General features: G+C 39.8%; 1 protein-coding gene across 2 annotated transcripts in view; it reads right to left on the minus strand.

Annotated features, from left to right (window-relative positions):
- GYS2 (glycogen synthase 2) overlaps positions 1-13,053 on the minus strand; it is a 60,627-nt gene that overhangs the window by 32,514 nt on the left and 15,060 nt on the right. For both annotated transcript variants that reach the window (XM_080392668.1, XM_080392667.1), the window contains 3 exons: positions 4,823-5,004; positions 1,840-2,031; positions 793-978 (listed from right to left, as the gene is read on the minus strand). In XM_080392668.1, the coding sequence (XP_080248794.1) occupies positions 793-978; positions 1,840-2,031; positions 4,823-5,004 (560 nt within the window). The remainder of the gene's footprint in view (positions 1-792; positions 979-1,839; positions 2,032-4,822; positions 5,005-13,053) is intronic.

Genomic DNA, 13,053 nt, shown 5'->3' on the forward strand with positions numbered 1-13,053 from the left:
AAAAAGCTTGAAAGTAAAAGGACTTATCATGACTTGCAAGAATTAAGTACTAAGCTGGGGAAAGAAGAAAAAAATAAATGGAATTCCAGGGTAATTTCAGCAAGAGAAGGGCTGCTGGCTATGTTTCCTGCTTCCTTTCATTAAGAAAGAGAGCTGTGAGGCTGCACCTGAAGTGTCAGATGATGACTACAGCTGAACAGGTTTTACATTCACTGGTTACTCACACTGCTAACAGTAACTCCCAAACCATAGCAATCAACTCAAGCAATAAATGCCTTTCCTGAACACAAAGGGGAAGAGTCTCAAGGACACTTGACTTGCAGTGATACATGGGGCCCATAACTCTCCCCTTGCTTTTGAAAATATGTCTGAAACCTTTGAAAAAGAAGGTTAATAATCTCTGTTGGCAAGCCTGTACTGCTGAAATATTACTCCATGTATCAGTGGATTGGGCTAAGACGCTGATTTGACTGGAGGCTGAATTAATTTCAGTACTCTGCAGTGCAAACCTGGTAAATCAAAGTTCATTGAAGGCAGTGCAAGTATTCTAGACTTCACTGAGCTTTAAGACCTGCCAGATGACACAAAGGCACTCATACCTAGGCACCTCATGGTCTTACAAACACTATTGCTTCTGCTCTGGAACCGACAACCTATCACTCAGCTGTGGGTCAATCATAAGCAATCACACAGAAATAAGAAAATACAATATATGGTGTAGCACAGTAAACAGAAAAGGACCCAGGAGCTAATTAGCTGAAAAAAAGGAAGAATGAGGAAAACATCTCTTACCTGGTCAAGATTGTTGTAAAAATCTATACTGGCTGCACACAGGTATCTCCCAAGCAGAGTTGCATGGGTAGTAAAAATTGTGGCAACAGGAAGTTTCTGAGATCGAGACAGTATTAAACCCACTCCTGCCTGCCACTCATGGAAGTGGGCAATTACATTGGGTTTGTCAGCAAACTGACAGGAAAGCTGAAATTAGAAAGAACATACATGAAACACATTATCCTGCCCATTGTTCCAGCCCCAGAAACCTCTTTTTTCCATGCCTTCTTCTGTGTGCTTGCTCTCTTCCATATGACAAAGCAGTGCAGTGTTTTAAGTGGTTGTGTGTCTCGATTCCCATCAGCCCTAATCCTTAGACCAAGAATCACATGTACTTACTGGTGCCTCAGTGCAGTATCCTTCCTAGAGTGTTGGGGAGCTCTGGCAAGCAGTCACCCTTTTTTGTTTTAACTTACTCTTTTGCTCTTGAAAGTCTTGTTTGGATAAGAAAATCATGAGCACCTATGACAGATTATTCTACAGATTAACAAACTCTCCCCTCTTCAGGTAGGCTATGGAAGTGTGACGTGTGAAGTTGCAGTACTGTAATTCTGTCTACGTTCCCTGTGCAAGGTAATAGCTAATTGCTGAGATATGGCTTGACTGGCTTCTTCAAGGACAGTTTGTGAGTGTGACAACTTTATTACCAACTACTCAACTAGAGAAGAAAAAAGGAATTTGAGATCCTACTTGTAAAGAGCATCTGGGGACAAATGGAGTTGAGAAGAAACAGAGGGGGAAGTGACAATAAAGACACAGCACATTTCATATAGGACAACCGCTGCCATCATTGTCATGTCCCACCCCCCCACTCCCTTATTTTCCTGGAAAAAAACAGTTAAATGACCACTTGAATCTTAAGTTTTTAACACAAATTTGATCTACAACAGGTATCAACTTCCTTAAAATCATAGTTTTCGAACTGGAGAACAAGAATCATATCCCAAAGCTTTTTTTGCCCTGCTAACAAGGCTGAGGTTTGAAAATATCTAGATTTTAAAACTTTACCTCTTTTAAAAACCAGGCTGTTAACGATCCAAATATCACAGCATCATTGGCTTCTTGGTCATGAAAAGGGATCCCTATGTTGCTGACATCCCAAAATTCACCTTTCCACCTGTCCAGATTCCAAGCTGCTGCTCCTATATCGAACAGTAAGACATATGGGCTGCCCTCTATCAGCCATCTTCCAAAATAGACCTATGGGAAAAAGGCAAGGATATAAGCAGAAAATGTTAAAGTGAATGTCAAGGCCAGTTAGCATAAATATTTTCATCCATCAAATCTTAAGTATTTTACATAAGGAATATGTGAACATAGTCTTACATACTGAGGATTTGTGGTTTTCCTTGCAAAATACATGGAGTAATACTGGATCAAAGGCAAGGGCAAAAGGAAACTACAGTCTTTAGGAACATTTTGCTTTTACGACTTTCGTTTTAGATTTTCATTGCAGTGTTAACTTTCTTCATGAAAAATAGCATAGGAAGACTACACTTGGTTGAATAATGAAGTCGTGTTCTTATTGAAGTATCTATGCCACTTTTGCTCTTATTAAATTACTTTCTTCCAGTCAGATTTGTCACCAGTTTTCTCCCATTTACACAAGATTACTTCTGACAGATTTTGTAGGACTGGTGCTTGTGACCTGTACCTACCATGACATTTCCTCATTCTGCCCAAGCAGCACAGTTGATGCACTTTGGCAGAGTAGAAAGAACAATCTGAAGGTGTAATAACAATTAAAACCACATCAGCCTAAACATACAGCTTTCCTGCTTTATCTGCATCAGTATAGTTAAACACCTTTTAGAGTATTTAGAACTTTAATTATATAACCTACCTTGCCAGCCTGCTCAACCAGGAGAGCAGGCTGAACTGTCATAAAGCAACACAATGCAAGTGGGCCCACTCTACAGATTGTACCAGTCTGCAGTCAAATTATTTCACATTAATTCTACCATCAAAATGACTGTAGCAGCAGAGACATATTAACTGGCAAGAAGAAGGTACTATAAGGAAGCTAGTGCAGTTTACACCCCACGTGGAGGAATCTTTTTATGCCATTGTTCAATCTCTCTTCATTCACCAGCCCCTGAGACCTCAGGGGTTAAACCCAGGCCTTACACTAGAATGGGCTGAATAGAGCTCAGGTCTCGAAAACAACGAGATGAAAGCTCCAAGATCTGTTTGCACAAAAAATACCTGATGTAACAAAGACAGGTGCGTAAAGGAGGATCAGCTCCTTATGTACTCATTTCAGGTTATCCAGGTTTCTTATTCAGGAAAATAAGGTTAAAAAGCAGGGAGTTTGTGTGAATGCAGACTTCATCTAGATAGGGAGTCAGGTTTCAGCCAGAAATACCCCTGCCCTGAGAAGTTTGGAAGGTTCCTAGGTCCCCTAGTGTAAAGGGATCCATTGTGATGCATAAGCAAAATCCAGACATAAATGTTAATAGGATAAGCACTGGAAATTAGAGCATCATTATTAGAGATCAAAGCTATACTTGACGTACCTGGGACAGATTTACTGCTATATATGAATACTCCAACAGCACAATGCACATGTTAGGCTGGCTGATTAAATTGAATATATTGCTGGAACAGCATGAAGTGTATATATAGCATTGCAATTAATCTGCCCCACAAGTCTCTAGCTGTTTTCCAAACAAAGGAGTATTGCACAGCTTGCAGACATCTCTTTGTAAGCAACAGGCAACATGGAAAACTTGATCACTTACAAAAATCTGATTAGAAATATGAAATGGAAGTTAGATTAGACCTTTTAGTTTGAACCTCAACCTGAACAATGCAAGCATCACATAATGTTAGTGCCCCCAGCAGACACTTTCCAAAGCTGTGGCACATAGATATTTGACAATATACTTCTACATAAGAGGCAATAGGGCATTAGATCTCACTAACAGCAGAACTGCTGTTGCGAAGGGACATAACACATTGCCAGTGCCACAACTAGTGGCAGTCCAAGAACTTTATGAATTTCTACATTAAAGTGTGTCATGCCCCTCAGCAACAGAACCTTGTAAGAATGCTTCCTTGCTGCTGCCTCTCGATGCATTTCACATCTGTTAGGCACACACTTTAAGCAGACAATTTTTCCACCTGCAAACAGCATCTCTGAGGGACTCAGTGCTGAATCAGAGTGAAGGTTAGTTCTAGATGTCTGATGAGGACTTTCAAGAAAGGAGGTCAGATTTAACACGTGTTATCTTCCACCCATTTTCAGGTAATCAATTGTCCTCCAGGTTGCAGCTGCTTGCAGCTTAGTAGCTTGCCCATCAGTACAGCAGATTCTATTCCTTGCAGCAGATCACCTTTATAGGAAGAAGTTTATTTCTAGTTTATTGTTGGAGAAACCGAGCAGCAGAAAAGCTATGAGGTTTGACTAACATCACACAGAAAACACAGCTTAAAAAGTGAGTAGGAAACACAGATGAATTCACTCCTTGTGCTATGGTTTAATATCTCTTCCTAGGGAACAGGCAGATAGTCTCATTGATCTGAGGAAGCAGATTCTTTGTCAGTTGGGTGCTTTTTCTTAATTCTACCTGTGATTTGTCCCTTTCTAGCTTTCAACTGAATGTAATGTAACAAGAAAAATTGTGAGCTAGTGGAAAGCTGTTCTCTCTCTAGCACAAGAACACCAAATGTAAGGGTTCAGTCAAAGTAAGGTCATATATCTACTAAAATCTCACTGTATTTAGAGACCAGATAAATCAGTCATTAATCCAATTAGGCAGACTTGCAGATAAATGACTGTTAAAACCTGTAATTGGATAAACTGCTTCTTCCTCAAAAATAACCTTTAATGAATTGACTCTGCTGTTCTAACAGTGGATTCTGAGCCCTTCCCATTGTGACATTGACCAGGACTGCTGTGTCAAGTGGAACAGCAAGAGCATTAACCAAAACTGTAATCCCCTCAGAGTCAGCTTAGTTGCCCTGGGAAGCAGTAGAACATCTGATTTACCTGATACCCTTGGCTTTTCATGGTGTCCATTGCCTTCTTAACTGCCAGGTGTGGAGGCTCACATGCTTCCACCTGAGTCTTCACATTGTGCTCAAAATAGGGACCAACCAGAAAATAGTTTTCACCCCATTCATCTGCTGTAGTTTTAGCTTTTGTCTGGATCACAGTGTAAATGCCTCCCACTGCAAAAGAAGATCACAAAGAACAAAAAGTAGAAAGCCGCACAGGCACAAAGCTCTGGAGTAAGCTCCAACCCACCTGTGGATCAGATACACCTCTAGTTAAATCACTTCACATAATCAGATTTTAAGTGAAACCCAGACTCTAACAGATAAATAGAAGTTCAGTCTCTCAAATGGAATCAGAGCTTCACGGTTCAATTGAGAAGTATGCACTGATGGCAGACTGTGTAATTCTTAAATGACAAATTAACGCTTTGCTTACTCCTGGGTGACTGCTTCCCGGAATTTCTCCTCTATTCTCAAATGGACCCTTTCTATCCTTTACTGTTACTTTTATCTAGTCTGTGATTTCTTAAATTTTCTTTTAGGTATTCCAAGTTACACCACAAATGTTCAACAACTGTATTATTTTATTCTTATGTTATTCCTCTCTTTTTTGATTGCAAAAACTTTACACTCAGATTGCGGGATTCAAATCCTGGGGCTCATGCTTCCACTCTGCCATGCCTAATCTTGATTCTACTGCAACCCAAGCAAGACTTCTGCTTTTTTATTGCAGCAGTTATAATTTTCAAACATAGTTTTTGTGATGTGGAAATACATGTAGTCAGAACTGAGCTGGCACTTCCAGTTTGTTCTACACAAATCACTGAGAGAAGTTGAGGGGCTTATGGATTTCATTGACTATAAAAAAATACTCTCAAAGCAAAAGGTGTCTTGTTCCATTACCATACTGAAGAGTTGTTAAAGTTGGAATGAATGTAACCGACACTGCCAATATAAATGTCTGCAGCACCTTCCACCAAAATACTCTACATTTTAAAAATAAAAGCAATATTAAAACGTATAAGGGAATGCAACAACATCCCCTGACAAGTCAATAGAGATCTATCTAGTCTTACACATGGTATGCAAGATTTACTTAGCTGCTCTTCCTCACAGTGCTCCATAGCCAGCCCTGTAATTCATGCACTGGCAGGGCAACCTTGCAACCCTGCTTTGCCACAGGACCCATGGTACTAGCCAGTAGGCATTCCACCACCACAAATTCAGAAAATCGTGCATCCTTGAATCCAGCAAGTGGAAGGGAAGGCAAGGGAAGAGAAAATCAGAGGTTAGGTAGCTGCTGTACATCAGAGACAAGTTTAGTATAGCTCCAGTGATTTTAAAGCATGGTAAGATAAATGAAGCTCAACAGGTTCAAGCAAACAACAACAAAAAAATAAAACAATAGGAAGGGAATTAGTGTTCCTACACAAAAATTTCATCCTCTGCTGAATTTGGTAATACTCCAGCCAAGAAGGCTGTGCTAATTACATAAGCATCAGCACTGAATGTTGCCAGTGATCGACAGCAGGTACTCCAGACTCACTTTTTTAAAGGTACTAGGGTATCCAGAAGTGCCAATGCACTACATCCAAATTACATATGGCAAGAATCTTGAGAAGTTATCTGAGTCTCTTTAAAAAAATCTACCACAAATGACCACTATTTACAATAGAGTAGCTGAAGTTGCTCAGCACTTTGGGACATTAGTTCCTCGATTAATTAAAGTGTATCACCTGACAACGATAAAAAGCCGCCTACCAAGCCTAGTATCTTGCATCCCTGAGAAACTGAACAGACCTATGTTTTTAATTCTGTTCCTAGAAAAGAAATTATGCACTTAAAATCCTTTTGTCTAGAAATATCTCATTTGTTTGGGATGTTGGGAGGATCCCTAGCCCTACTATTTTTATGTCAAGATGTCTCAGGATTCTAGGTATTTTTTTAAAGAAAACCAAATGCAATTCCAATCTACTAGCTTGCTAAATAGAATTATTACAATAAATTATTATCCTACACAGTAATTCAAGACCTAAGGAGACAAGAATCTTACAAATATATGATCCTAAATCAAGCTCATAGGTGAAGAGTTTCACATCATGTGGACATGGAAATGCAGAAGGAATTTTATGCATAGGACTATTCTCCACTTCATTAAGACCAGAAAGCCAAGAACTTATAGTCATCGTACTCTTCCATGCCTGCTCTGGACAGGGATTTAGAGAAATCTTAGGTAAGTGATACTATTATGTTCCCTTCAAGTTTGTCTGCTCACAAGCTGAGAAAGACTACTTTAATAGCTTGGATTCAGATAAACATATAATTTTAATGATATGAGACCAGTCAGAATGTTCAACCCATAAAGTGGTACAGTTACAATGACACATCTGTTCTTACGGAGTGGTAAATACATTGTATGAGCGTAAGGCACTTCAACATGGATAAACTTGGAACTTGATAGAAATCTTAGTCATTAAATTAGCTGGTTTTAATTGGCAGAAATACAGAGCTTATAATAAGGGAGGATTTTTGTGCAAAGCAGCCTGGTGACCCAGGGAGAAAAGAAAATATGTATTTGCAAGATGAACAACACTAAATAACCTGATAAAGCTGTATATGAGTAGAGTGGTGCAAAGCTCTTTCCCCACCATCACAAGCATGGAGATCAGCCTCTTTTATAATGCAAGGCATTCAACATTGGAATCGGCAAGGTAGCCAAGTTTCCACAGCTATTTAATTTTAAGAGTAATAAGAAAGCTGCAGCTCAGAAGCTGAGTAAAGCCTGGACCTTCCTTTCGTACAGCCCACAGCCGAGTTTCTTTTCACAAGGTTTTGCTTAGGATCACTGTGTGTCCTGAAGCATGCCCTACCAAAGACGTATGGAAGGCCTGTTCTAAGGGAAAGAGTAGAGACCATGCTGTGCTCTGCCATCATAATCTGTTGCACAGCAAGGTAAAATCATTTCAGGGCACTGATTTGCCCAAAATGCAGTGAAAAGCACTTTCACAAGACAGTGAAAAGACAAAACCAAAAAAGAGTGTGTTTTACAGACTGTGAAAACTCTTCAGAAGATAACTGTGATAAAAGCTCTGGGTTACCAGGTCCCAAAACTTGCTTTTGTCTTCTCTGTTACTGTGGAAATATGACTCACAAAGCACGTCTGTGCATAAGCTTTAATTGACAGGGGAGGGAAACTGTGCAAGTGAAACTATGTATGTGGGAAGTGTTGGGCATAACTTAAAAAAGACATCTTGAGAAGAACAGAGCGATGTCTAGAATAATGCATTGACTTTTGAAATTACACTTTTCCATAGCAAATTCAAGAATCACATTATATATCATTAAGATCTATCTTATTTGTCTGCTCAGTTACTTCGAATATTCCCAGACAATGCTTGTGCCAATAAGCAATGCATTACATATCCTACTGGGTAACAGAGTAAGTATTTGCATATTTACTTGGAGCCTAACAGAATTCTCAAATTACTTGCAGCAATTTGGTAAACCTTATTCTTCTCTACTATGATGGTTTAAGGTCATATTATAAACAGAAATCCTTTCCAAACAACAGGGAAGTATCAAAACACCATGATGTCGCAAGCTTCTGTATGCTGCCTCTGAAGTTTTGTACTTTGAAACAGGTTTTAAAACAAACAAATCTTTTCCCTCATTTATTTCCTTTCCATTCTACCTCTTTTTCCAGGGAAAAATAAACTGGCATGCAAAGCAGAAGTAAAATGTTTGGGAAAGAAGGATTTTGTTCATTTAAGAGAAGTCTGACTTTTTTTTTTTAGTGACCTCTAAAAACCAGAAGATGAAAACAATATATTTTCCCAGAAAATATTTCATAGTGTTATTTTTAAAAGTTTGAATGTTTTCATATACATTAATTCCTTCGGAAAAATTCATAGTAGTGGTATCTGCATCACTCTGGCCATCATCTTTCCTCATTTCAAGTCCTGGTGGATTATTTCTTTTGTATATTTAAAATCCAAAAAGCAATTAGAGCCTTGCAGGGTAGACAACAGTACTATTTAAATCAAAAGTCTACGAGTCAAGGAGAGTCTCCTGATATATCACTACCAAGGACAACATTAGGCAGAAGCAGAGATCTAACTATGCAACTGGAGATCTTTGTGCAAGAAGTAATACATAGATGTGCTCTTTCTGCTGCAAGCTGGTGTATGGAAAGATGCATCACCAACGCTTTTTGTCACCTGGTGAGGAAGACCTGCAACTTCCAGGGTTATCTAGGAATTGCTCTGACAAAAAAAAAAAAAAAGTCTTCTGGAGCTGCAATCCTTTGAGCAAGGAATTGCCAAAATTTCTCAAAACTGCAAGAGATATCCACCATTCATTTTACTTGCTCTGCCACTCACCCCACATTACAGAAGGGCAGAGGGAAGGAACAGCAGAAACTAAAAAGGAAGGAGATAGGAAGCAAAGCTATGGAAGCGAGACAGAGCTAAGTGGAGACTGTCAATGATTGCCAAGTCCTTCCCCACATACCTTTGCTACACAGCAAGAGAGGATCAGGGTTCTCCCAGGGCTCTTCAGCATCTTTGCCACAGCCTGACCGGGGCCACTCTGAGGGCACTAAAGCCTTCCTGAAGCCCATGGCTGCCATGGCATCCAAGAGAACAGCAGGACCCAAAGTGACTTCACTGCCACAGTTACTAGTTACATCAACTATCCTTTCACCCCTTCCCCTCAGAATGTGTCTCTGATCTATAGAGAGGGATAAAATTGGGCTTGAACTTACTTTTTTCTAATGTTTAGGTTGGAACTTTATTTATTTATTTATTGATTGCCTGTTGAGATATCTGGGGATGGTTTATAGAATAAGGTTGTAAAATGTGTAAGGTGAAAAAACCCCAGCATCTTCAGCTAGCAGATGTTTTTCATGTATTTTTTGGCTACATTTGTGGCCAGGACTTAGCAGATAGTTCTCTAAATTCTGTGAAATTCTGGCATTCCAAACATTCTGAAATAATGCTGAAACACTGAAATTTGTGACAGATGTCCGCAATACAGAAGCTATTTCTGTGTCCATCAGCCCCAGTGCACAAGATTTCCTTTGAGATTGATTTGATGTTGATAGATCACCCCACTCTAGAAATGCACAGAGCTTTGATGCTGTGCTTATGCCAAGTTTATGCCAGCAGATCCCCACTCCCCAAAGTGTGTTAGTTCAGGTGTGTCACAGATTACAGCATTCACCTTATCCTAAGGAACTTTCATCATGGAAAGACATTTAATACAGAGGAGGTAAAATGCTGGTCCTACTGACTTCGGTGGACTTAGGATTTAATTGCCAAAAGTCCATATTTTCACCAGAGAAACTGTACATAGAGCTCTGATCCAGGGAGAGCTGAACCAAGGTTTGTTTTTAGCAGAGTCTTTGTTCCAACAGGGATGGGAAAATCTATTTAGGATTCATCTACCAGTGACTCTTGAGCTAATCTGTTCATAGCTGAACGATGATACAAGCTGGCTGTTTGCCCAGCATTTTTAAGTGTTCTATTTTCTATCTAAAAGCTGTTAGTAGTACAGCAAGAGATGCTAATCTAAATATTACTGGAATGTTTAAAGACTTCTTTAGAGAGCACAGACCAGATCTTGAACATTCTCAGCCTTTCTTATTAAAGTATCGGAAAACCCACTAAACTAGTTGACTGTTACTCTAACTTATAGAATTAGACTTCTTCCCCCTACCCAGACTGAATACTTCAGCTTTCAGTAGGAAAACATTTAAAAGATGTTAAAGAGGATGGAGCCATTTTTACCGTGGAAAACGTCCAGGATTGCTGCCATTACTCCTGCAATGGCTTTTAGCTGTTCCTGTTGATAATTTCCATCTGTGGAGTTTCAGACACAACATCTTCATAGCTTGTAGCCACTTGGTTTATGTTCCTGTCCTTAAAGTTTTTATTGGTCTTCATGTTATGTAGGAAGGAAAACCAGTCATCTTTTTCAATGTGCACAAAGATATGACCAGATCTGTCTGTACTGGAGCATGGTGACCAAGAGAGAAGGGGAAGTGTAAAATAATGCTGAGCTTCTCCATGATTACCAGCAGGTAATGTGGCACTTACCAGCAGTGCACTGAGGCCCTTACCTGTCTGCTTCCCCCCCCCCCCCCCCCCCCCCTTCTGCCACAGAAACACAGTAGATCCACTTCACAGTACAGGTCTTGCCCATCAGTGAAAAGCCAAATAATGAAAAGAAACTACACTTTTCTTATTTCTTTTGCAGGGGCCTTTCAACTGGGGGAAGGGGGAGGGACACTGGCAAGTGAGCCTTTTTATTTCTCATTCTTTACTTCAGCTACCTTATATTTGCTTGCTCCAGACAGAGAAGATGCGAAGGAAGAGTAACTGAGATGCCGGTGCTTTCCAACACATATGTGAGGTTGCCACCTTGCACAGGCAACAGCCAAGACAGAATATAAAAAGGAAGCATGGAGAAGCAAAAAGCTCTGCCTTGTTAGAGCATGTGTTAAATGATCTAGACTTACAGAAGAAAAGAAAGAGAGAAAAAAAAAAAAGGAAAGAAAAAAAGACACACCTTCACTGTGCTAGCTGCTAGAAGTTATAAGACTCTGGAAATAATAGATACTTGTAAGTCTCTGAGCACTAAATTCATTCAACTGACTTGTCCTTCCCTACAGCTGCATCTCATGCCTCAGTACCAACCAGCACCGTCAGGGAAATCCCAGTAAATGCTTGCTGCCAATGGGCAGCCTGACACATGGAGACCCTCTCACGCTATGTCATTAGATGCGCTCCAATTTGCAGGACCCCTTCATCATCCTCAGGTTCTGAAGGATAATATATTTAAGAGGTTCAGGAAACAGCTCATCACCTGTAAAGGGCGCTGTTTACAGGTGTGGGAATAGCTAGCCATCTGTGAGCTCTGATAGCACATTCTTCACATGAAAGATGATGTTCAGCCTTGTCATCACTGCCACAGAGAAACAGAGAAACCACTGAGAAGCAGCACTGGTCAGTGAAGAAACGTACCCATAACCAGGCACCTAGTGATACGCACAAAGTTAACACGAAGGCTTAAACTGTAGGCAGTGGCAGCTTTTACACCACTTCAGCAGTGCAAACCCACTTCATGCTGAACTACTCTGACACATCTTTGTATTGCCAAAAAGGAAGAAAGAAACCTTCACCTCAAATGCTCAAAATTAGCTTGTCAGGCAATAAACACTGGCAATGCTTATCTTTCCCTCTATATTAGAAACATATACAGCAACATTAAAACTAAAACACATAGCAGTACTGAATCTGTGTGGGGTCAAACTACTTAGCTGAATAAACGGTTCTTCCTTCTGCTAAAGGAAGCAGGAAACATACAGTGTAAGCTATCGTTTCCTAAGCCTATGCATCTTCTGTGATGACTCTCCCTGTATTTTGTTGGCTATTCTTTCTTAAGAAACACAGTGCCCTAATTTCTTCCAAGAACTGTTTATAAAAGTTAGGTCACCAGGGAACAGTATCTTACCATGTGACTTAGACATTCAATTGCCTGGAAGAAATAGAAAAAAACCCTTCAGTATCGAGAATTTACCAGCAAAATAAGCTGAAATAGGCTTATTAAAGAGTTTTTGCACAGATATTTCCAATCAAGGTTGGTTAACAGAGATCTGGTTCTAATGAAGAAATTGTTTGCCATGGCTAATTCAGTCAGCCCCATTTAAATATATGGGTTTGCTAAATGGTGTAATTAACAGCACCTCTTATTTTTAAACGAACTGAACAATTATTCACTCATAAATATTAATTCTCTCATAAAATGTGAGAATAATAAATTTTAGCTGTGTCGGTCAATTTGGCTTTACTGAAATCAGCAAGAGCTATATGGATGATTAAATGATTCACTGCACTTTGTACATACACAGAAAGACAGATAAATCTAATTGTTGTACTTTTTCTTAAACATACTGTGTAATATCTGCAACCAGTGGGTCCAAATGACTCAGAAAATATGCATGTACGAGTTCGGGGATGTTAGTGAGAACACCTGAGTTTCCTAGGTGTCTGCTGCCATCTGCTTGCCAGTGCTTTCCTTATGCAGTCTACAAAAGTAGATGCTGCACGCTCCAAGTTTTGACAGTAGTAAATTAACTCAAAAAGCTTGACTGAAACTACTGAAAAATAAGCCCACAGGGCTTCGAAGTGCAAAAGCTTCTCTGTACTACCTCTGGGTATTGAT

This window comes from Falco punctatus, assembly GCF_963210335.1.
Source record: "Falco punctatus genome assembly, chromosome: 6".
NCBI classification, from domain to species: Eukaryota; Metazoa; Chordata; class Aves; order Falconiformes; family Falconidae; genus Falco; species Falco punctatus.